This window comes from Dipodomys ordii, unplaced genomic scaffold, assembly GCF_000151885.1.
Source record: "Dipodomys ordii isolate 6190 unplaced genomic scaffold, Dord_2.0 Scaffold36, whole genome shotgun sequence".
Lineage (NCBI taxonomy): Eukaryota > Metazoa > Chordata > Mammalia > Rodentia > Heteromyidae > Dipodomys > Dipodomys ordii.
The window spans coordinates 14,874,457-14,896,029 of NW_012267252.1; the positions used below are offsets into that span (position 1 = coordinate 14,874,457).

Sequence of the window (21,573 nt, forward strand, 5' to 3'; positions counted from 1 at the left end):
AAAAAATGATACATCCCCACCTACTCTCTAAGGCCTGGGACTGCAGACTTGTTTGTAGATGTGAGTAAGCAAAGGTTTTTGAGATTGAGGTTTGGAGGCTGCTTTTGCTAGGGCCATGAATTAACTAAAAACAAGAGAAAAGCTTGGCATCCCTGTCTTCATGTTGTGTGCCTCTGTTGTTCACCATTCTCTCTGTAGTCATTTTACAATTGCTTTGGAGTCTGGGAGCATGGATTATGATCGGGGATATTGTTCCCCAAGGAACAATAGAGCATGCTCAGGACAGACCACCCAGCAAGCAAGGATGACTGGTATACTCTGACAGTGTTGACAACTTCTCTGGAAACTCTCCAAAACAAAGACTGAACCAGCCAGACCACACCTGTGACTGGACTGGCACACCATTAGGCATACCTTTCACACCCTTCCCCCAGTGCGTTGTCTATAAAGTCTAACACTCATGCCTGTACTCCCAAGCTGGCTGAAGATGGGCTCTTTTCCCAGGGTCATCTATCTCCTTTCTCAGACTTTACCCTGTCTCTATTTGGCATATTAAGGGTAAGTGTCTGGTTCTGACTTGTGGAGCTCCTGGAGTTTGGGCCAGGGATGGGGTAGGCGGGGAGGGGTGTCTAAAAAGAACTCTAGTTTCAAGATAAGGAAGTCAACCAAGATGATTAGCATGGTCCTAAGTCAAATGGCTGGTATGTTTTTGGGAGAAAGGAAAGAAGACAGCTGACAAGAGGCACCACAGAGAAGGCAAACATGGAAGTGGGAATGGAGTGATGTAGCCACAAGCCAAGGAAACCCAGTAGCCAGAGGAGGAGGAGAAGGATCTTCGGTGGTCCTTTGGAGGCTGTACATATTGAGTCCTGATATTGAGATCCCAAATTAATAAATCTATGGTATGAAGCTACCACCCTGAGGGCAAATGTAGGAAGTTCATACATTTATCAATATAAATGAAAAAAAGACACAATGAAGATTCACTAAATTTACAACAAATCTAATATTCAGAGTGGTTCACCGGCCGTGGGGTGAGAGGACGGGTGTGGGGAGACCAGGTTTGATTTCTCTTGATGACCAAACCCAGATGACTCACCAGTAGTCACATGTCCATGCACTAACCCTAAAGGACATTTTTCTAGATCAACACACCCAGCTGAGGAGAACAGACCCTGCTGGGTGGACCCAGAATCTAAGCTTCAATATTGTGCAACTACTCCCAGATGGCCCAGGGCTGAAGCCATCACATGCAAAGTTCCCAAGTCTTAAACCCACCAAGAGGCTTCCACAGAGACCTGAACCCAGCAAGAGGCTTTTCTTTACACTCCCATTGAACACTGGGCTTCCAGCCTCAAAGGAGAAAATAGTAAGCAGTTGTTTCTTCAAAAAGGTATCTTTTTGGATGCAGTTTTACTTTTTGTCCTCCACCCACTAACTGTACAACATGGGGGGCCCATTATTAAGTTTACTTATAATTTTGGTGATACTGGGGAAATCCAACCACCTTTCTGTGGATGCTTTACTCTGAGCCAAAATCCCAAACCCTAACCTTGAAATGTACTTGGGCAGAGACTCCTCCCACTTGAGGGGGGAGTCTGAAGCGGGGTTCCATTTCTCATGTACCAGCCAATGCCACTATGGTTTTGCACCTATGTTCTGCAAGAGGCTCTCTCTACACCCTCATCTCCTCTGATTTTTTTTTTGATCATAGTGTTTGAACTCAGGGCCCCAGGTGCTGTACCTGAGCTTTTTCACTCAAGACTAGTGCTCTACTACAGTGCCACTTCCCGTTTCCTGGTGGTTAATTGGAGGTTAAAGTCTCATGGACTTTCCTGCTCAGGCTGGCTGGTTTTGGACCACAATCCTCAGATCTCTCCTGAGTAGCTAGGATTACAGGCACCTGGCTAATTTTTTTTTATCTCAGGCAAATTTTACATGGCCTAAAATTAACCATTTTATTTTATTTTATTTTATTTTGGGTCCGGTCGTGGGGCCTGAACTCTGGGCCTGGACGCTGTCCCTCAGCTCTTCAGCTTAAGGCTAGAGCTCTACCACTTGAGCCACAGCGCCACTTCTGGCTTTTTTCTTTTTGTTTATGTGGTGCTAAGGAATCAAACCCAGGGCCTCAGGCATGCAAGGCAAGCGCTCTACCACTGAGCCACCTTCCCAACCCAAATTAACCATTTTAAAATGAAGAATCCACTGGCACTTAATACATCCTTGGTATTATACAACCACTTCTTCTGTCTAGGACCAAAATATTTACATCTCCCTGACGGACACCCCTCACCCATTAAGCCAGTCTTTCTCCATTCCCCTTCCCCACCCCTAACCTTGGCAACCACCAATCAGCTTTCTGCTTCTGTGGGTTTGGAATCCCACAACATGTGACTCTGTGTGATTGGCTGATCCATGCTGTAGCATCATTGTTTCAGATAAGGCTCCATCCTAAGCCACTGACTACATGGCTGGCCTGTTTAGTTCAGCCATGGAACCAATGGTGGACACTGATCTTCTACCTTCTAAGTGTGGGTAGTGCTGCTTTGACCACGTGTGCACACATAGTTGAGTACTCCATCTTTACACAATACTGAACCCCATGACACTCCAGCTATCACTTCCAAGCACTCTGCTTAGGATCAAGCCCAGCCTTCTGAACATCACCTTGGGAAACTCTTGCCACCTCCTCAGCATCATCTTCCACTCTACCCCTGACTGACTTGCCTTCGGTTCTTGGGCGTGTGTTGTCCTTGCTATCCAGCGTCTGCAGTTGCTCCTCTGTCTTCCAGACTCAGCCAAGACACTGATACTGGTCAGGGTCAGGGGAGTAGCTGACAAAGCTTGAATCAAGGCCTGGCTGGAAGCAGTTGCACCGGAACTGGGTAGGTTCCAGCTCGGCCTAGCTCCAGGTGCACTGGCACACACAGGATGTGGGTGGGGACATCTGCGCCCTCACCGTTCACCTTCTCTTCCTTTCTCAGCTCTAATTCTGAGCCTCCACTCTCTCTCTCTCTCTCTCACACACACACACACACACACACACACACACACCTCACAACCACTTCATTTCCTCTTCTAAAAATAAATGGTCTACCTAACTCTGTAGACTTCTGTTAAGTAGAATTATCCTTCTTTTCCACCTTCAAATTCTCTCCAAGAAAGTACCCCTCAGGACAACGTAGCCCACAGATTCTCTATGATGGTCATCATGAACCCCTGTGCCTCCTGAACAGGAGAAGACAAGCTAGAAAGGCAAGCTCTCCGGTGTGCTTGGGAGTGTCTCCCAGGAAAACGGCAGGGCTCTGCGGTGGACGCCACCCTTGGCTTACCTCCAGGACTTTCCCTGTGATGAACTGGTGACATGCCTCGCACTTCACCCCGAAGAGCCCCTGGTAGTCCTTTTCACAGTATGGGGCGCCATCCCTGCAAGACAAAGTCACATTCCCCTCCTGAGAAAAGAGACGGAGGACAGGGGGAGCCCTCCCCATCCCGTTTCCCTGAGAATTTCTTTCCCACAGCACACCAGTAGAACGCATGTCTCCCCTGCCTGGCATCTGGCCAGACGTGGTCAAAACCACAGACCAGACAGCAAGCCACTGACTGCTTCCTTGGTTCCTCAGAACTCACTAGAAGAAATCTCAGCTGGGTGATGGTAGCTCACACCTGTAATCCTAGCTACTCAAGAGGCTGAGATCTGAGGATTGCAGTTCAAAGCCAGCCTCACAGGAAAGTTCCTGAGAATCTTACCTCCAATTAAGTACCCAAAAAGCAGGAAGCAGAGGTGTGGCTCAAGTGGTAGAATACTAGCCTTGAGCAAACAAGCTCAGGGACAGTGCCTAGGCCCTGAGTTCAAACTTTAGGACCCCCTCCCCCACACCACACAGCAAAAAGAAAGGAGGGAGGGAGGGAGGGAGGGAAGGGGAAGGGAGAGGGAGGGAGAGAGGGAAGGAGAAAGGGAGGAGGAGGGGGAGAGGAGGGAGAAGGGAGGGAAGGGAGAAGGAGAGGGAGAGAGCAAGAGCGAGAGCCAGAGAGAGAGAGAGAGAGAGAGAGAGAGAGAGGAAAAGAAAAAATCCCAGACCGTTCACTCCTAGCCCAGATGGGGCTTAAGATGTGGGCTCCCAGGAGCCCAGGGTACCTCATCTTCCCCCACCCCCACCCCCCATCTGCTCAGGCTCATAGGCCTAGGCAGATCTTCCCAGCACCCTACAGTTACCTCTCCTAAGCCCTGGGGGCCCAGGACCCTCCCCAGATCGACAACCTCCATTTATCTCAAAACATGAGAAAAATCATTCTTTGGATATTACTGGGTAAAAACACTAAAAACAAAAAAAGCAACCACCTTTTTGTACACCCATTAGACCTACTTCTGCACCCCCTTGTGCATTTTGGGTTTCCACAAATATACCCCCCAGACCTGGAGGAGAGAGGTTTCCTAGCCCCCACATGGGAAAACCAGCAGCAAAAGGGAATTACCAGGTGCTTAGCTGGTTACAAGGTAGGATGTACCATGATGTCAGCTTTGTTAATTATTAAATTAGTCGACAATTAGTATCGCATTAAACTCATAGAAACCACATTATAACAAAAGCAGAATTATAAAAATGTATGTGTGTGCGCTAGTACTGGGACTTGGACTCCGGGCCTGAGCTGGGCCTTGGATTTTTCACTCAAGGCTCATGCTCTGTCACTTGAGCTACACCTCCACTTGCAGCTTTTTTTGGTGGTTAATTTGAGATCAAAGTCGCATGAACTTTCCTGCCCAGAGTGGCTTCTAATTATGAGTTTCAGATTTTAGGCCCCTCAGTTGCTAGGATGACAGGTGTGAGCCACTGGCACCGGCCACAAGATTCTTCTTCCAGCTTTTATAGCAAAAAGTTCATAATGACTATGGGATATGAATGAACTCCATTCAGCAGAGAGAGGAGGCGCGCCAAGCCTGCAGGTCCACTCAGGCCCACCGCCCCTACGCACACCCCCCCCCACCTCCCCAGAGCACGGTGGCTACAGCTTACTTGCTGATATATTCCCCGGTGAGGACCTTCCTGCAGGACTTGCATTTGAAGCAGCCCAAGTGCCACTGCTGGTCCAGGGCCAGGAGCGCCTGCCCGTTCTTGATGTCTCTTCCACAGCCAGCACAGTCTACAAGAGAGCCAAAGCCAGCTGTTAGCACGTGTGGCCTTTGCAAAAGCTGAGCTGGGGGTGGGGGGAAGGCAGTGGGGGGGGATGTGCTGCGTAGCCCACCCTCCTCCCAGTACACCCCGCATCACAGCCCGTCAGCATGTCTGGATGCACCACTCTAGTCCATTTGCTTTCCCAGCACCACATTCTTCCCCAAGCAAATCTCCCAGAACCAATTCCCAAGCTGCATGGCAGCTAGCTGCCCCAACTGGCACAGCCAATCGGAGCGATGCCCTTCATCTGTCAGATCCCTGGGGCTGAGGAACTCTTTGGGGGGGGGTGTCAAGCTGTGACTCAGAGAATGCTAATGACAGCATCTGGGTTGTGGTTTTAAGAAAAGTGCTCACAGGCCTTTATTAATTATAGGAATGCTGCCTATAAATCTTGCCTTTGTAAGGGGAGCTCTATTTCCTTATCAACTTAAACCAGCCTTTCCAAGATATGTGATCGTTAATTAAATACTTAAATCCCTTAGATTGAATTGTCCTTGGTAGGCTCCTGGAAGGCAGAGAAAGGGGAAAGGTTTTCTCCGTGGTGAATAGAGTGTGGACACTGGGATCAGACAGCCTGGTCCTGCCTCCAGCTCCCAGGTCATTAACTGTGGGCCTCTGGCAGTCCCTGATCCTTGCCAAGCCCTGGCTTGTCAGTGGGTACGATGCTGGGGGCACAGTGGTTGTCACTTTGCAAGTGGTCTTAAAATCTGCTGCCATTAGAGCTGCCACTACTGTTCCAATCATTAAATACCCTACGTGAGTGGAGTTGGGTGCTTTTCTAAAAACACAGAAGACGGAATGGGTGCACGTTGTTGGAAAGCAATGTCAACTCCTACAAATATTCAAACTCCATGTGCCACAGAAGCCAGGCGGCAGGTTGGCCATGATGGTCTCAACCACCTACATAGTATGCACACCATAGAGCCGCGTCTAAGCCAGGCCACTCAGCAGCCACGTTCAGAACAAGACAGAGACAAAGTCCCTGAGACAACAAAATGACTGGACACCACCCTGCACTGACCATGTCCTGTGAGGTCTGCCCCTTTGCCAATGATACTTTGGGTTCAGCTTTAATTCTCTTCTTTGAGCATTTGCCCTGTTTCTGGACAGCACCCACTCCTGACCTGATTCTGCTCCTGGGTCTTTTTGAAGTCAAGCCTGAAATCCCCCACCTCCAATTCCATCCAGAGATGCCTCATGGTTCCTCTGGGTTTAGTTCATGTACCCTGACTTGGTCTTTGACTATCAGGGTAGTTCTGGTGAACTCAGGTAGAGCAGGATAGTACTCAGGGCCTAAGCTCATTAAAAGAAAATTAATAAGCCGAGTGGCTCATGCCTGTAATCCTAGCTACTCAGGAGGCTGAGATCTGAGGATTGCGGTTCAAAGCCAGCTTGGGCAGGAAAGTCTGTGAATCTCTTATCTCTGACACACCCCCAGAAAACTGGAAGTGGCGCTGTAGCTCAAGTGGTAGAGCACTAGCCTTGAGCTCAAGAGCTGAGGGACAGCGCCCAGGCCCAGAGTTCAAGCCCCAAGACCGACAAAAAAAAAAAAGAAAATTAATAAAGAAAAAAGTATCTGTGTGGTCTCCACAGAATAGAATATTTCTAGAAAAAAAATTTTTGTTTTTATTTTTGTTTTCTGGTTGGTTGTGGGGTCTGAACTCGGCCTGGGCGCTGTCCCTCAGCTCTTCAGCTCAAGGCTAGCGCTCTACCACTGAGCCACCTTCCCAGACCCCCCCCCAAAATATATTCTTAAGAAATTCCCTTCTGTTGGAGAAAGGCTTCACATATTCTGTATTATTTGAAAATTTTAAACCACGAGAATGTATATTTTTAAATTTTTTTTTAAAAAAGGAAGCCAGGCACTAGTGGCTCATATGCTTATATTCCTAACTACTCAGGAGGCTGAGATCTGACGATCCTGATTTGAAGCAGAAAATACATTAGACTCTTATCAACAATTAACCATCAAAAGCTTGAAGTGGAGCTGTGGCTCAAGTGGGAGATCGCTATCCTTGAGCATAATAAATAAATATTCACAGACAACACCTAGGCTCTGATACCTATGCTTCAGGACCAGCATATACACACATGCACACAACACACACAGATACACACACACACACACACACACACACATGAGTAAATAAGTACTTTAAGTTTAAGCTCTGAATATTACAGAATTTTTTTAAAGTACAGCCCATTACAAACTGATTGTACACTATTCACAAAACACTAAGCCTCGGTACAAAATAAGGCTTATGTGTGGCTCAACATCTCATCAAACTATCAAGAATCATACATCTAGTTCACTAGAAGGATAAAAATGGAAGGACATAATATCTGTTCTAACATATAATTCAGCAGTGATACTCACTAGACAATATATTGGAAATGAACCAAACAAGTTAGGAGGGAAATTTGGGCGAAAAAGAGGGAGGGGTGACACTGTTCAAAAAGAAATGTAAGCCGGGCACCGGTGGCTCACACCTTTAATCCTAGCTACTCAGGAGGCTGAGATCTGAGGATTGCGGTTCAAAGCCAGCCCAGGCAGGAAAGTCCATGAAACTCTTATCTCCAATAAACCACCAGAAAACCAGAAGTGGCGCTGTAGCTCAAGTGGTAGAGCACCAGCCTTGAGCTGAAGAGCTGAAGGGCAGCACTTAGGCCCAGAATTCAAGCCCCCCAACCGACAAAAAAGAAAGAAAGAAAGAAAGAAAGAAAGAAAGAAAGAAAGAAAGAAAGAAAGAAAGAAGGAAGGAAGGAAAGAAGGAAAGAAATGCACTCATGACCTGACTTATTAACTGTACCCCTCTGCACATCACCTTTACAATAATTTTTTAAATAAATTTTAGCTGGGTGCTGATGGCTTACACCTGTAATTCTAGCTTCTCAAGATGCTGAGATCTGAGAATTGGGGTTCAAACCCAGCTTGTACAGGATAAACGCACAATATGTGCTGAAGATAAATTTGTGGGTTTTCCCCCCTAGGAATACACTTTTTTTCAGAATAGTTTTAGATCCACAGTGCCATCCAGCAGAAAGACCAGATTCCCAATCACTAACCTCTATCATACTCTCTGTAACTGAGAAGTGAACATTGGTACCTCATTATTCCCAGAGCCTACAGTTTACATTAGCATGCATTATTGGTTTAGATACTCTGAGTATTCACTCTATGTGTGGGCAGGCTGATGATGTGCATCCAGTATTACAGTATGGTACACAATACTTTCACCTCCCTAAAAATCCTCTGTGTCATGCCTATTCATCCTGCCTCCTCCTACATCTCAGCAAACACTCAGCTTCGGTTTCCATATTTTTTCTTTTTCCAGAATAAAATGGGTAGTAGTCCTGTGGATTGGACCCAGGACCTTACAAATGCAGGCAAGTATGCTACCATTTAACACCCCCCTCCACCCGCCCCCAATCTGGGTAGTTTAAAAAAAGAAACTACTTCTGATCATCACCACTAGGTGGCAGCAAATATTTGACTATTAAAAAATGTGTAAAAATATTTTAAAAGAGGAAATAAAAAGATGGCTCTGGGCCTCGTGAGCGTCTGTCTGAGTTGTTCAGGGTCTTTCCCCGCACAAGCAGCAAAGTCTAGGGAGATGTCAGTGAGCCTTGGGCACTGGTTTTGGTGTCAGGAAGTATCTGAACCTCCATTTCTTTTTTTTTTAATTTTTTATTTTTTTAAATTTTTTATTGTAAAAATAGTGTACAGAGGGGTTACCGTTACATGAGTAAGGTAATGAGTACATTTCCTATTGAGCATTGTTACCTCCTCCTTTGTTTTTCCCCTACCATCCCTTCCCTCCCTACTTCCCCAACTCCTCCCTCCCCCATCCCCAAGCTGTAGAGTTTGTTTTCATATAGTGTCTTGTACATCACATTGTTATAATGGGTCAATCTGTATCCTTATTTAAGCATTTTGTTATTTCCCTTCCCCTCCCCAAATTATAAAGATGTATATACAAGATGCAGGGCCCTGGAATCAAATACAGTGACAACAGGGGTTAAACCATGGGGGAAGAACATACAAAAGAAATTTTAAAAAAATCACATAGTACATTATAAATATGTTAAAAACAATAGCAAGAAAGAAAACACCACTTGTGTCCCTATCTTGGGGTTCACTTTGCTTAACATCATCTTATATGGTCATAGGTACATAGCTTTTGACCTTTTCTATTTGTCCTAGACATATACTAGTTATTGCAAATAAGGGAAACCATGGGACCTAGGTTTCTTTGGGCCTGGCTTACTTCACTTAATATAATTTTTTCCAAGTCTTTCCATTTCCTAACAAATCCGAGCTTCCATTTCTTAATTTGTGAAATGCTAACAGTAAAAAGCCACCTACTAGGTTGCTATCCATCATGAAGATGAGGTCACAGTGCTTTGCATATACTTACAGTGTATGCATATACTTACAGTGCTTGTTATACGTAATCCTTGCTTAAGAGCATTGCTAGAACTAGAATCGGGACTTGACTGTAAATCTTGAGTTTTCTTTCTGCACATTGGTGTCCAGACTGCCCAGAGCTTGGAAGAAGCGAAGACCCAGCGTGAGAATGATGAGCACTGAGACCTATACAGAGAGCTCTCTATGGACCAGACAGCACCCTGCACACAGGACACCAACTGGTCTTGACAGCATAGGAGTTAAGATGCCTTGCAGTCTCTGCCCTCATAGACTGCCTCTAGATGACCCAGATCCACACTCTGCCCACTGTCTCCAGGAGACACAGAATCAGTAAGTGCTGAAGGCTTCAAGCCACCCAGCTAGCAAGGATGGACAGCTAGTAGAGGCCCAAGTTAAGCTTCTTTTGTCCTAAACCTGAAGAGAGAAATCAACAAAGTCTATCTCCTTGGTAAGAGAAGGCCACTCCACACCATGTACTCTGTGCATTACGCAGAGGTAGGCTACCTCTTCCTCTCCAGAGGAAGCCATGCCCTTTAGGGGAGCCTGAGGTCATGCTGGGCCAAGTGGACAAGATGCAGGGTCAACTTCCTGCTGGTCGGTTCACTTCTTCCATGTTAACTCCAGCTTTGCTCTTTCATAAAGAACAACATGTCCTACTCTCTCTATCTTCATGTTTTTCAGCTGTTGAGAAAATTGTTTCCACATCACCGAAGCAGCTGCCGATAAATATAGAAAGCGTATGATTGACACTGGAATGGTTGTCAAAGTTAGAAATAGGTGAATATGGGACCGCATCATGGAAACACAACCCACTAGCGATTTGCCAGTGTTCTACCAAGGGAAAGTAATAACCAAACATGAAAAAGAAAATCCTGTCTTAAAACGTTTTGTCCCCAGTTCTTTACTCCTGGTGCCAAGAGCGAGAGCAGTGATTTGGCTACTCACATCCTCCTGCCCACCTGGCTCCACATTACATCATTTTGCTCAAAGGCAATAAAGATCCTTAACAAGAGGGGTTCTGCCTGTCTCCCCTAAAACATCTTAATGACAGAGGGCCACCTGGGCTTCAGAAGGCTTTTGGTTGCAGAAAGAGTATTTGGCTATCAGCAAAGGAAACTGGTATTTCCAAGCCAAGAAGGGTTTTTATTTGGTCAGCACCAAAGGTCCAGCCAACACGAGTACTTAGGAATGATTTCGACTTTCTGAGAACCTCCCACTCAGCAAAGGGAAGATGTTCTACGATGCAAAGATGTCTCTCTGGAAGAGAAGAATCAGGACGAGGAGCTGAAGACTACCTTGTGGGAGCTTTGGCCATGCCCTGAGTGACTTGAAAGTGGCATCTTATCCAGAGCAGGTTACCCATCTAGGCTGAAAGCTTCCAGAGTATGAAATGTAGCTCTTCCTAGCGTCTCAGACTATTTGGCTAAAGCATCAGAGATAAAGACAGTAGTGATACACATGCCATTTAAAGATGAGTGCATGCCAGGCACTGGTGGCATATACCTATAATCCAATCCTAGCTACTCGGGAGGCTGAGATCCAAGGATCATAGTTTGAAGCCAACCTGGGCAGAAAAGTCCCCATGAAACTCAACTCTAATTAACCACCAGAGAACAGGAAGTGGAGCTGTGGCTCAAAGTGACTGAGTGCTAGTCTTAAGCGGAAAAGTTTAGGGACAGTGCTCAGGCCTCTGAGTTCGAGCCACAGGATTGACAAAAGAAAGTAAAGAAGGGAAAGAAAGGAAAGAGAGGAAAGAGAGGAAGGAAGGAAGGAAGGAAGAAAGGAAGGAAAAGAAGAGAGAGAGGGAAGGAGGGAGGAAGAAAGAAAGAAAGAGAGAAAGAAAAAAGATAAAAAGAAAGAAAGAAAGAAAAGAAAAGAAAAGATGAGTGCTGGTAGATCCTTGCAGGCCTTATCACAGACAGTGGAATCTACTTGTACTTCTACTTGCCTTTGAATCTGAAATTCAAACCAAGGACAGACCCAAGCCAGAAGGGAGCTCACCACACACAGAAAGGTGGGGCGGGGATGTTCTGTCTCCTCTGCTGTGAGGGGATACCTCCCACTATCTGCCTGATGTCTACTGCTGCTGTGGGGTCCCAGAAGCTTTGAATGATGTTATTAGGGTTCTTGGGAGAAACTGACTTCACATGTCCTATATCTTGGAAGTAGTCATGAAAGTGCAGTCTGGAAAAGGCTGAATTTGGAAGCAGGAAGCAGGTTAGGTGGCATTCTTTGATGGCAAGAGAAGACTGAAGTGGAGGAGCACGAGCTTCCATCCTGTGCCCTGCTGGAGATGCACAAGATTCCTCAGATACCCCTGAAGGTGGGGACCACACATTCAGAAGAAGCCACCAGGAGACTGGGAGACAGTAGGGCTGGAGTTTGGAGGAGGAAGAAGAGATGGTGTGCAAAAGGTTAGCCAGAGCCGAGAGCCAGTGGCTCACACTTGTAATCTTAGCTATTCAGGAAGCTGAGATCTGAAGATCGCAGTTCAAAGCCATGCTTGGGTAGAAAGGTTCCGTGAAACTCTTACCTCCAATTAACCACTCTGAACTCTGGACCTGGGCGCTGCCCCTGGGCTCCTTTTGCTCAGAGCTAGAACTCCACCACTTGAGCCACTGTACCACTTGTGGCTTTTTCTGTGATTAATTGGTGATTAAAAGATTAATTGATGATTGGACTCTCCTGCCCAGGCTGGCTTCCAACTGTAACCCTCAGATCTCAGCCTCCCATGTAGGTAGGATTACAGGCGTGCCTGGCTGTCACGAGTTTTACAATGGTCATAATATGAACACCTTGTTTCACGCGGCTTTGAAGGAGCCTGCATGTGAGTTATCTCAGTGTACCCTAGGCATCTGTCCACTAACCTGGAGGTCAGGATTCTCTGCACGTTGCAGGCCAGCAGGACCCTGGAGACCGTCTGTACTCTATACATAGGAATCCATGGCCAGAGTGCACCCAGCTGTTACCCAACAGCCACAGTGTACTTGAGCACTGCTGTGCCTGATGAGGGCAGAGTCCAAGTTTCTAGTCCTCATGGAGCTAGGGCCTTATGGTTCCCAGAACTCCTGCATTTAAATCTCCAGGACTGGTTTGCTCTCTGGGCCATCAGCTCCTCTGCTGTCAATGGGTTAAAAACAGTCACTATGAAACTTGAACACAAACTTCTCTTTCTTTCTTTCTTTTTTATTGGTTGTGGGGCTTGATCTCTGGGCCTGGGCACTGTCCCTCAGCTCTTCAGTTCAAAGCTAGTGCTCTACCACTTGAGCCACAGTGCCACTTCCAGTTTTCTGAGTAGTTTATTGGAGATAAGAGTCTTTACAGACTTTGCTGTCCAGGCTGGCTTTGAACTGCAATCCTCAGATCTCAGTCTCCTGAGTAGCTAGTATTACAGGAGTGAGCTACTGGCACCTGGCGAACTTTTCTTTCAAATGTAGTGTGTTAAGTAGAGAATGTATGTGAGAATAAAGTAAAATAAAAAAGGGGCTGTGGGTTGGCGGTGTAGCTTAATGGTAGAGCATGTGCTTAACATGCACAAGACTCTGGGTTTGATTCCCACTGCCAAGTAAATAATCACAGGAAATATTGTAGAGAGAAAGTCTACTTACCTAGTCAATGCTTCTGAAATGCTGAAACACTAGAAAACATCTATAGGGACTTAAATGAAAACATTGCTTTATTTTTTGAGCATATGCTTTCTTCACTGTCAATTTTCTAAAAGTAAAAAAAAAAAAATTCAAAAAGATCACCAGTGTTGGTGGCTCATCCCTGTCATCCTCGCTGCTCAGGAGGCTGAGAACTGAGGATGGAGGTTCAAAGCCAGCTTGGACAGGAGATTCTTCAATTAAACAGGGAGGGGGGAGCCAGAAGTAGAGATGTGGTTCAAGTGGTAGGGTGCCAGCTTTGAGGAAATAGCTAAGCATGGGTGTGAGGTCCTCATATCCAGCCTCAGAACTGGTGGGTGACAGAGAGAGAGAGAGAGACAGAGACAGAGACAGACAGACAGACAGACAGAGACAGAGAAACAGAGACAGTGACAGAGATAGACAGAGACAGAGACAGACAGAGAGACAGAGAGTGACAGAGAGAGACAGAGGGCGACAGAAGGCAACAGAGAGAGACAGAGACAGAAACAGAGACAGAGAGACGAAAAAACTCAAATTTCAGTACTAAACCTGTTACATATAGTCCAGAAAATTCAAAGTCCCAGAAATCATTTTATAAGAATAATAAAAAAGAAATAATACTTGTCATAAAATCATAACATAAGCTCATAGCTAAAATTAGGTTGCTATTAATAGAAAGTGGAAAAAAGACTTTCAAGAGCCTATAAAATACCCTTTTAATAGACTTAGCCAGAGGCACTTTATTCCCGCCCAGGGCTTAAACTAAGGAGCTTCAAGAAAAAAAAGTAAGTCCCAGAGTTTGGTTAACTTGAAGTTCTGAGTTTCATGATATCATGTTATTCCATCGTTCCTACAGAACAAGGATTTCCCAATCCTGAGATAAAGGAGTGACAGAAGAATGGACGAGAATGTTTGCTGCTCTGGATGGGGTGGGGGTGGGGCACAGAGCAACCTGAATATGGGTCAGATGCTGTTTGGTTAACAAGTTGCTTTCAACACAAGCCTTTAAACACACACACACACACACACACACACACACACACACATCAGCCCCTGCCTCGTGAATTCCTTTACATGAACAGCTGTTCATGCACACAGTGGTTGCCTACTTTATACAGGGCAGGTGGCTCCCACTTGCTAGGCCGCCATCCCTCCCATATGAGGGTCCAGGCATCTGTTGTTACCTGTTCCCATGCATGAACTAAACACCTGTATCCAGGTTACCCGTCTAGCCATCATGAGCCCTAGAGTTTGTGAAACTGGATGAACATATTCCGACTTGGGTCCATGTTCATGTAAGAGCTGGTCTATAGTTTTTATGTAACATATTTAAGGTACAGAAGATGAGAGTATTTGAAGAGCTCTCCATTGACATCATGAATAATTAATTAATCACTGAATGTGTCCAGGTCCCAAATGACACAGCTATGAGCTGAAGGGTCCCAGTACATGTTTTCTTTTTACTTAAGTCAGGTTACTGAAACAAGTCTGCAATAAAAAAAAACACATTTCTTATTTTTTAGTATTTCATGGTATCTCTCATAGGTATGGGGTCATCCATGTTTTACCCATGAGGAATAACACGTATGGGGTCAACCCAAGGAAAGGACAGAGTATGAAATGGAACGGGAACGTGCCAATCCACGAGGCTAAGGGTTCAAGAATACTTTTATACAGGACTTCTAACTTTGAATGCAACACTGCCAGGAAAGCCATTATGAGATCAGAAAACAAAATAGGTGGAGGGGGAGGGACTAAAACCTTCACATAGGCTCCCCAGTCCCCATGCTGTGGAAAAGGGATCTCAAGGCTATAAATAGGGTTCATTTCAGATGCTAAAAATGACCCAAAATGATTGTGAAAGGCTGATGTGGCTCTAGAGAGTGTGACCTTGAACTAGCCTCTCCATCGTCACCAAGTCCACGCTGGTTGAGCCCAAGCAGCCTCTGACATGCTATTTTAAGTGGTGGCTCGTGTTGCTTTTGGAAAACAATTCTGCACAACAAACAGGTTTTCAGGGCCATGATAGCAACAGATTGTCACCAGGTCACCGGAAGGCAGGCCAGGCAGCGGCCATTCTCTAAGTCTCCTAAACTCTAGTATTTGGCACTTTGTGCTGCCTTTCCTCCATAGCATATAAGCTTATGAAGCTGTCATTACTTTGCTCATAGTTTTCATACACAGGGACAAATTATACCTTCTAATCTTCCAGTTCAAATCCCTAAAGCAAAGTGCTCACCCGATGCTGTGGGAAATGTCATGGCTTTTCAAGGTCACTCTGTCTCCTTAGCTAATGTTGAGTACGGTCTTCCTAGATGATGACCAGGAATCCTTTCTTCTCAATTAACTCATTAACAATTTATACCCCTTCCCTCCAAGGCTGGGCATGGTGGCTCACCTCTATAAATTCTACCTACTCATGAGGCAGAGATCAGAGGGATTAAGGTTCAAGGCTAGGCTAGGCCAAAAGTTAGCAAGAGCCCATCTCAGCAAACAAGCTTAACATAGGTTTATTTTTTATATGGGTTTTATTGTAAAAATACTATATAGAGGGGTAAGGTAATGAGTACATTTTCTATTGAGCATTTAACATAGGTTTTATGTCTGTAATTCCAGCAATGCTGGAGGCATAAGTAGGAGGGACAAGGCCAAGGCCAGTACTGGCAAAAATGTGGGCCAGGCCCCTATTTTTAAAAAAATTCTTGAAAGCACAAGTGGGCTGGGGGTATGGTTAAGTGGTAGTGTGTTGTCTATCTAGCAAGCATAAATCCCTGAGTTCTAACCCCAGTACTACAAAAGAAGAAAGAGGAGACAGGAAACAAAGGGAAGGAAGGAAGGAAGGAAGGGAGGGAGGGAGGGAGGGAGGGAGGGAAGGAGGGAGGGAGGGAGAGAAGGAAGGATTGTTAACCAGGAATTCCTTGGCATTGCTAGGCATTATGGCAAGCACCAAAGAAACAAGAAAATCTATTGTGGACTTAACACCAACTCAGATCCATACCCAAAGCGTGAGAATGGGGAGTCTGAAGTCTGGGGTTCTCTACTAGTTACCATTAGGCTGGCATTTAATGGGCTGCAAACTGTCTGCTACACTCAGGAATCAACTCAGTAACTGTGTGTGAGCCTCGTTCATGGTCTCTCTGCTTGAAATGGGGAGGGGTGATAACACGTGGTAGGGCCAGACCTCTGAGATTCCATTGGTTCACATTTTCATTCAGGACTTGGGTTTTGGAAGGCATCAGATACTGTGAGAAGCTGCCTATCTACTTCTCCAAATGTAGTCACAGACTTTATTTCCTGGGAATATAATATGTTGCTTATGATGGACAAAAAATGTCCAGAAACATGAACACTCTTTTGTTATACATGCCCTAAGCCTTAGGTTTAAGGGTCTCATCATAAGCCAGGCATTGGTGGCTCATACTTATAATCTTAGCGACTTAGGAGGCTGAGACCTGAGCATCATATGGTTCAAAGCCAGCCCAGGAAGGAAAGTCTGTAAGACTTTTATTTCCAATTAACCATCAAAATATCAGATCAAGTGGTAGAACCCTAGCCTTGAGCAAACAAGCTAAGAGACAGTGCTTAGGTCATGAGTTTAAGCCTTCGTACCAAGTAACCTCCCCAAAACAAACCAACAACATAAAAGGTCCTGTCAAGGAACTATAAGTATGTGGATTTACACATGCACATTTTCAGAACTCGTGGCTGTGTGCACAAACTAAATTATCATTCTAATCAGTACAATCACAATTTCCAAATACCCAACTAATAATTTCAGAAGGCTAGCTGGTAGGATCAATGTTTTCTGCTTACTTGCGATCTGTCCCATGAGCTTTGTTAAGTATCTGAATTAGTTTTCCATCATGATAACAAAATACCTGGGAGAAACAACTTAAAGGAGGAAGGATTCTGTCTCATGGTTTTACAGGTTTCAGACCAAGGTCAGCTGAAGCCATTGCTTTGGGTCTAAAGAAGGCAGAACTTCACAGCATCAAGAGCCTGTGTACACGAAGCAGCTCATCTTATCGCAGCCAGGTAAGCAGAGAAACTGAAGAGAAAGAAGAGGCTAGGAACAGGATGAACCCTCCCAAGACTTGCGTCAGTGACCTACTTACTTCAATCAGGCTCTACACTCCAGCTTCTGCCACCTCCTGTTGGTTCATTCAACTATGAATCTATCAATGGATTGCTCCATGTATTAGGTCAGCAACTTCATGACTCCATCACTTCCCCAGAGACTTACTGATGAACATGGCCTTAGGGACCAAGCCTTCAACACATGACCTCCAGGAGACATTTCCTATCCATACCAGCTTTGCTGAAGATGCATCTAAAGTTAGAATTCTCTCTCTCTTTCCCTCCTAAAAAGCCTCTCTGTATGCCTCTGTAAGACAAAGCCATGTCTTTGCACTTGCTCTCAGGAAAGGCTGGTCACGTGGCTACATCAAGGATACTTACTGCTTTCTAACCTGTGTGAGGGAAAAGTCACCCAAGGCCTCCGTGGACAGAGTAAGTAGCATCTCGCTAAGCCTGAAGTTCTACCTCTTCTCCACTGCAGACTTGGGGTGGCTTGCTTTCTTGGGGTGGCTTGACACAATCCAGACATGCCTTGCACACATTATTTGAACCCTGAGCTGCCCCTCAAAAGGACTATTGTTTCTCATGTTCCTGCAAGAAAGACAATGCTTATGACTGAAGTTCAAGGCCTTGTGTCTTCAGCATTCTGAATACGTTTTTTCCTAAGGGAATGTGGGAAATTTTCAGGCAAATTTGTATTTATGAGCTGAGCAAAGGTCAAGCAGTGGTCACTTCAACCCAGGAATAAAGAAGAAGAAAAAAAGAATAGCAAAAGGGAAATACTAAAAAATGGGGGGAGGTAGAAAGACGGGCTTCCTGGGTGAACTCTGCTGGCCTTCAGTCCTGGAAGTTTATTCAGTGGTGCCTAGGCCATGATCTGCTATACTCTGAACATCAGAAAACCATGTATGGGAAAATTTTAGAAAATTGGTAGCTACTGCTTTTGAGATTTAGGCTCATTCTTAGTAAACTTCTCTTAAAGATGGGACAGGATTCAAATAATAGTCAAACACTGTATGTGCATATTAATCAAATCCACAATAGCCTGAAAACAACCCAAAAGTCTTCCATGAAAGAAAAGCAAAATACAATACAAAAACAAAATACACAATGAATGTTATACAGTTATGAAAAGGAGTACTGATAAATGCTACAATCTGGATGAATCTGGAAAACATTGTATCACATAAAGAAGCCAGAAACTAAAGACTGAAGAATCTATTTTATGTAAAATATCCAGAAAGAAGTAAATCCATACAGACAGAAATATTAGGAGTGTTGTTGGGACTGAGAGAAGAGTATGAATGTTTAATGGGTTTGGGTTTTCAGAGAATGATGGGAAATGTTTGGGGATTAGGCTGTGTAACATATGACTGCCCTAAAAGCCAATGACACGGTCACCTTACAATGGTTAATTCCCACTCTATGAAAATGACCTCCATAAAAACATTCTACTCAGAAGGTCTGCTCTTGGGTTGATTTCCCTTATCCAATGGTAAATTTTAACCTGGGAATTAGTTTTATGACAAATCTCTAACTGGCCACCATCAGCCACTGCACATGGGCCCCGGCCAAAGAGGACACTGTACTCCAGTTCTATGTCAGCTTCTCAGATTCAGGACCCATTAGCAAACATCAGCTCGCTTACTTTGTTTCAAAGACAAGAAGAGAAAAAGGGTCGGATGTCAGCTTCAGTGCTTTCCTCGGGTGCCTGGACACTTAACAGACGTGAGTCTGACATGCTTCAGTCTGGAAAAGGCCTTGCATTTTATGTTGTAAAGTTAACTTTATTTTGTTTTTAATATAGCTAGGTTTTAAACAGATTTTTTTAAAGTACATAGTGAAAGTTCCTTGCATACAGTGAAATTATTTTCCTTCTTTCCCTTTGATCTGCTATGCATTCTCCTCCCCCATCCCCTTGCCCAGGGGCAGCCACAGACAGCAAGTTCTCAAATATCTTTCCTGGGAAAGTCTGTAGAAATGGAATATACCACTAAGAGGGATACACAAGTAGGCCTTTTGAACAGCTAAGTTCTTACTGCTATATGAAAATGAAAACTGAACTAGAAAATATTATTCCAACCACTAAAATTCTAGGTTTAGTGGCAAGTTAGAAGATGTGTACCTTATTACATAAGATCCACTAACTGCCCACATCCTATGTGACATTCAGAAGAGCATAGGATATTTAGTTATTTGTGTGTGTGTGTGTGTGTGTGTGTGTGTGTGTGTGTGTGCGTGTGCTGGCATTAGGGCTTGAATTCAGGGCCAGGCTCTCACTTGGCTTTATTGTTCAAGACTGGCACTCTACCACTTGAGCCACAGCTATACTAACCGCTTGTAGAGTTTAATTGGAGATAAGAGTCTCACAGACTTTCCTAAACTGACTGGCTTTGAACTGTAATTCTCAGATATCAATCTCCTAAGTAACTAGGATTACTGGTGTGAGCCAGTGGCACCTGGCTAAGCACATGATTTTTGAAAAGGAGACTCATGCTGAGCACCGATGACTCACGCCTGTAATACTAGCTACTCAGGAGGCTGAGATCTGAGGATCATGGTTCAAAGCAGGAAAGTCCATGAGACTTATCTCCAATAAACCACCAGAAAACCAGAAGTGGTGCTGTGGCTCAAGTGGTAGAGCACTAGCCTTGAACTGAAGAGCTGAGGGACAGTGCCCAGGCCCACAGTTCAAGCCCCACAACCGACAAAAAAAAAAAAAAAGAAAAAGAAAAGGAGACTCATGAACACAATGCGAGGGAGAGCTGAAGTGGGTATGCACGTGTCTCTAATGGTACAGGTGTCCATAGCACTCACAAATACCCAGAGAACGCACACCAAACTACTCCCTTGTAAAGTCACGGCAGGTGTTTTTCATCTCCTGTTAGGTATGTCTTTCTAATATTTGTATTGTTTTATAATGAAAATAATCATTAAAAAAAAGAGAAAAGACCGTGTTCTCACATAGCCTACAAGTCTAGAAGCAGAAAAACTCAGATCAGAACCAGCCAACAAACTGTTCAGACCCCATGCCATAGGGCTGGGGCATGCACAGCTCAAGTGCGAAGCCCTGACTTTAAACCCTGTACTACCACTAACAACGACAATAATAATAACAATAATAATCCAAGCAAGGCCCTGCCAAACCCCTTTTGCCATTGGTCCTACAGGAAGAATGTTTCTAAAGATCTCTTCAGGGCTTCTAACCATAAAACACTATCATTAAAGTCTAATAGTCCATGGGCTACAAGTGTGCATGTATTCCTGCTTTCATTGTGTGTCTATGTGGGTACACATGTGTGCACCAGTAACTGGGAGTTGAACTCAGGGTCTAGGTGGTGTCCCTTAGCTTTTTCACTCAAGGTTAGCATTCTACTACTTGCGCCATAGCTCTGCTTTCCACTTCTTGGAGGATAATTAGACATGAAGAGTCTCACAGACTTCTCTGGTTGGGCTGGCTTTGAACTGTGATCCTCAAGTCTCAGCCTTCTGAGTAGCTAGGATTATAGCTGTGAGTCACTAGTAACCCAGCTCACTAGTCTTTATATTAGTAGAATATACCAAATAGGTGGCTAAAGGCAGCTGTGAAGAACATGAGATAAACAAAAGGAGTTATACATAAAGTGGAGACTTTCTTCCCCCAAATTTAAAAAAAAAGCTAATGTTATAAGTAAACCAGCATCATAATTTAGTCACATATTAAATCAACCAGCCCATTTTACCAATGAGAAAGTGGAGAAGCCCCTTCTGGCCTGGTACAACCTTTACCCTTCTACCTATCAAATCTGCCTCATCAGACAATTTCCACTCAACCTTCAGAGAATGTCTTGAGACAGAACCTAAAAGTAAATAAAAATTCTCTTGCAACGATGAAGAGCCATTGGATTGAATAGAAAAGCAAAAATAATTGAAAAAAATATCTTCTTCCCCAGTCACATGACTGACTCTTTTAGCTGCAGTGCATTAAATTCAGTCCAAATGAAAGCATGTGCTACCTGTGGGATACTTGTGGGAGTTCCGATCGCAGCCAGGATAATGATGATGCTCTAGAGAGGGGTCTATGTAGAGGAGGGAAGGGAGAAATACTGGCTTAGATGTAGCTGTGTGTGGGTGCTCACCATGTCAATCCACCAAACCCACATGCAATCAGACACGAGTCAGACACCCTTTGAAGTAGAAAGGGTGATGGCAGACAGCAGCCCACTCCTGCTCAGCTGCCTGGAATAGAAGAGAGCCCTGGAGGAACCATGGAGGAAATAAGAACCCA

General features: G+C 44.8%; 1 protein-coding gene across 5 annotated transcripts in view; it reads right to left on the reverse strand.

The window, feature by feature from the left end:
• Ablim1 (actin binding LIM protein 1) overlaps positions 1-21,573 on the reverse strand; it is a 255,586-nt gene that overhangs the window by 89,868 nt on the left and 144,145 nt on the right. For all 5 annotated transcript variants that reach the window (XM_013017713.1, XM_013017716.1, XM_013017714.1 and 2 more), the window contains exons 5-6: positions 5,016-5,142; positions 3,333-3,426 (exon numbers count right to left, since the gene is read on the reverse strand). In XM_013017713.1, the coding sequence (XP_012873167.1) occupies positions 3,333-3,426; positions 5,016-5,142 (221 nt within the window). The remainder of the gene's footprint in view (positions 1-3,332; positions 3,427-5,015; positions 5,143-21,573) is intronic.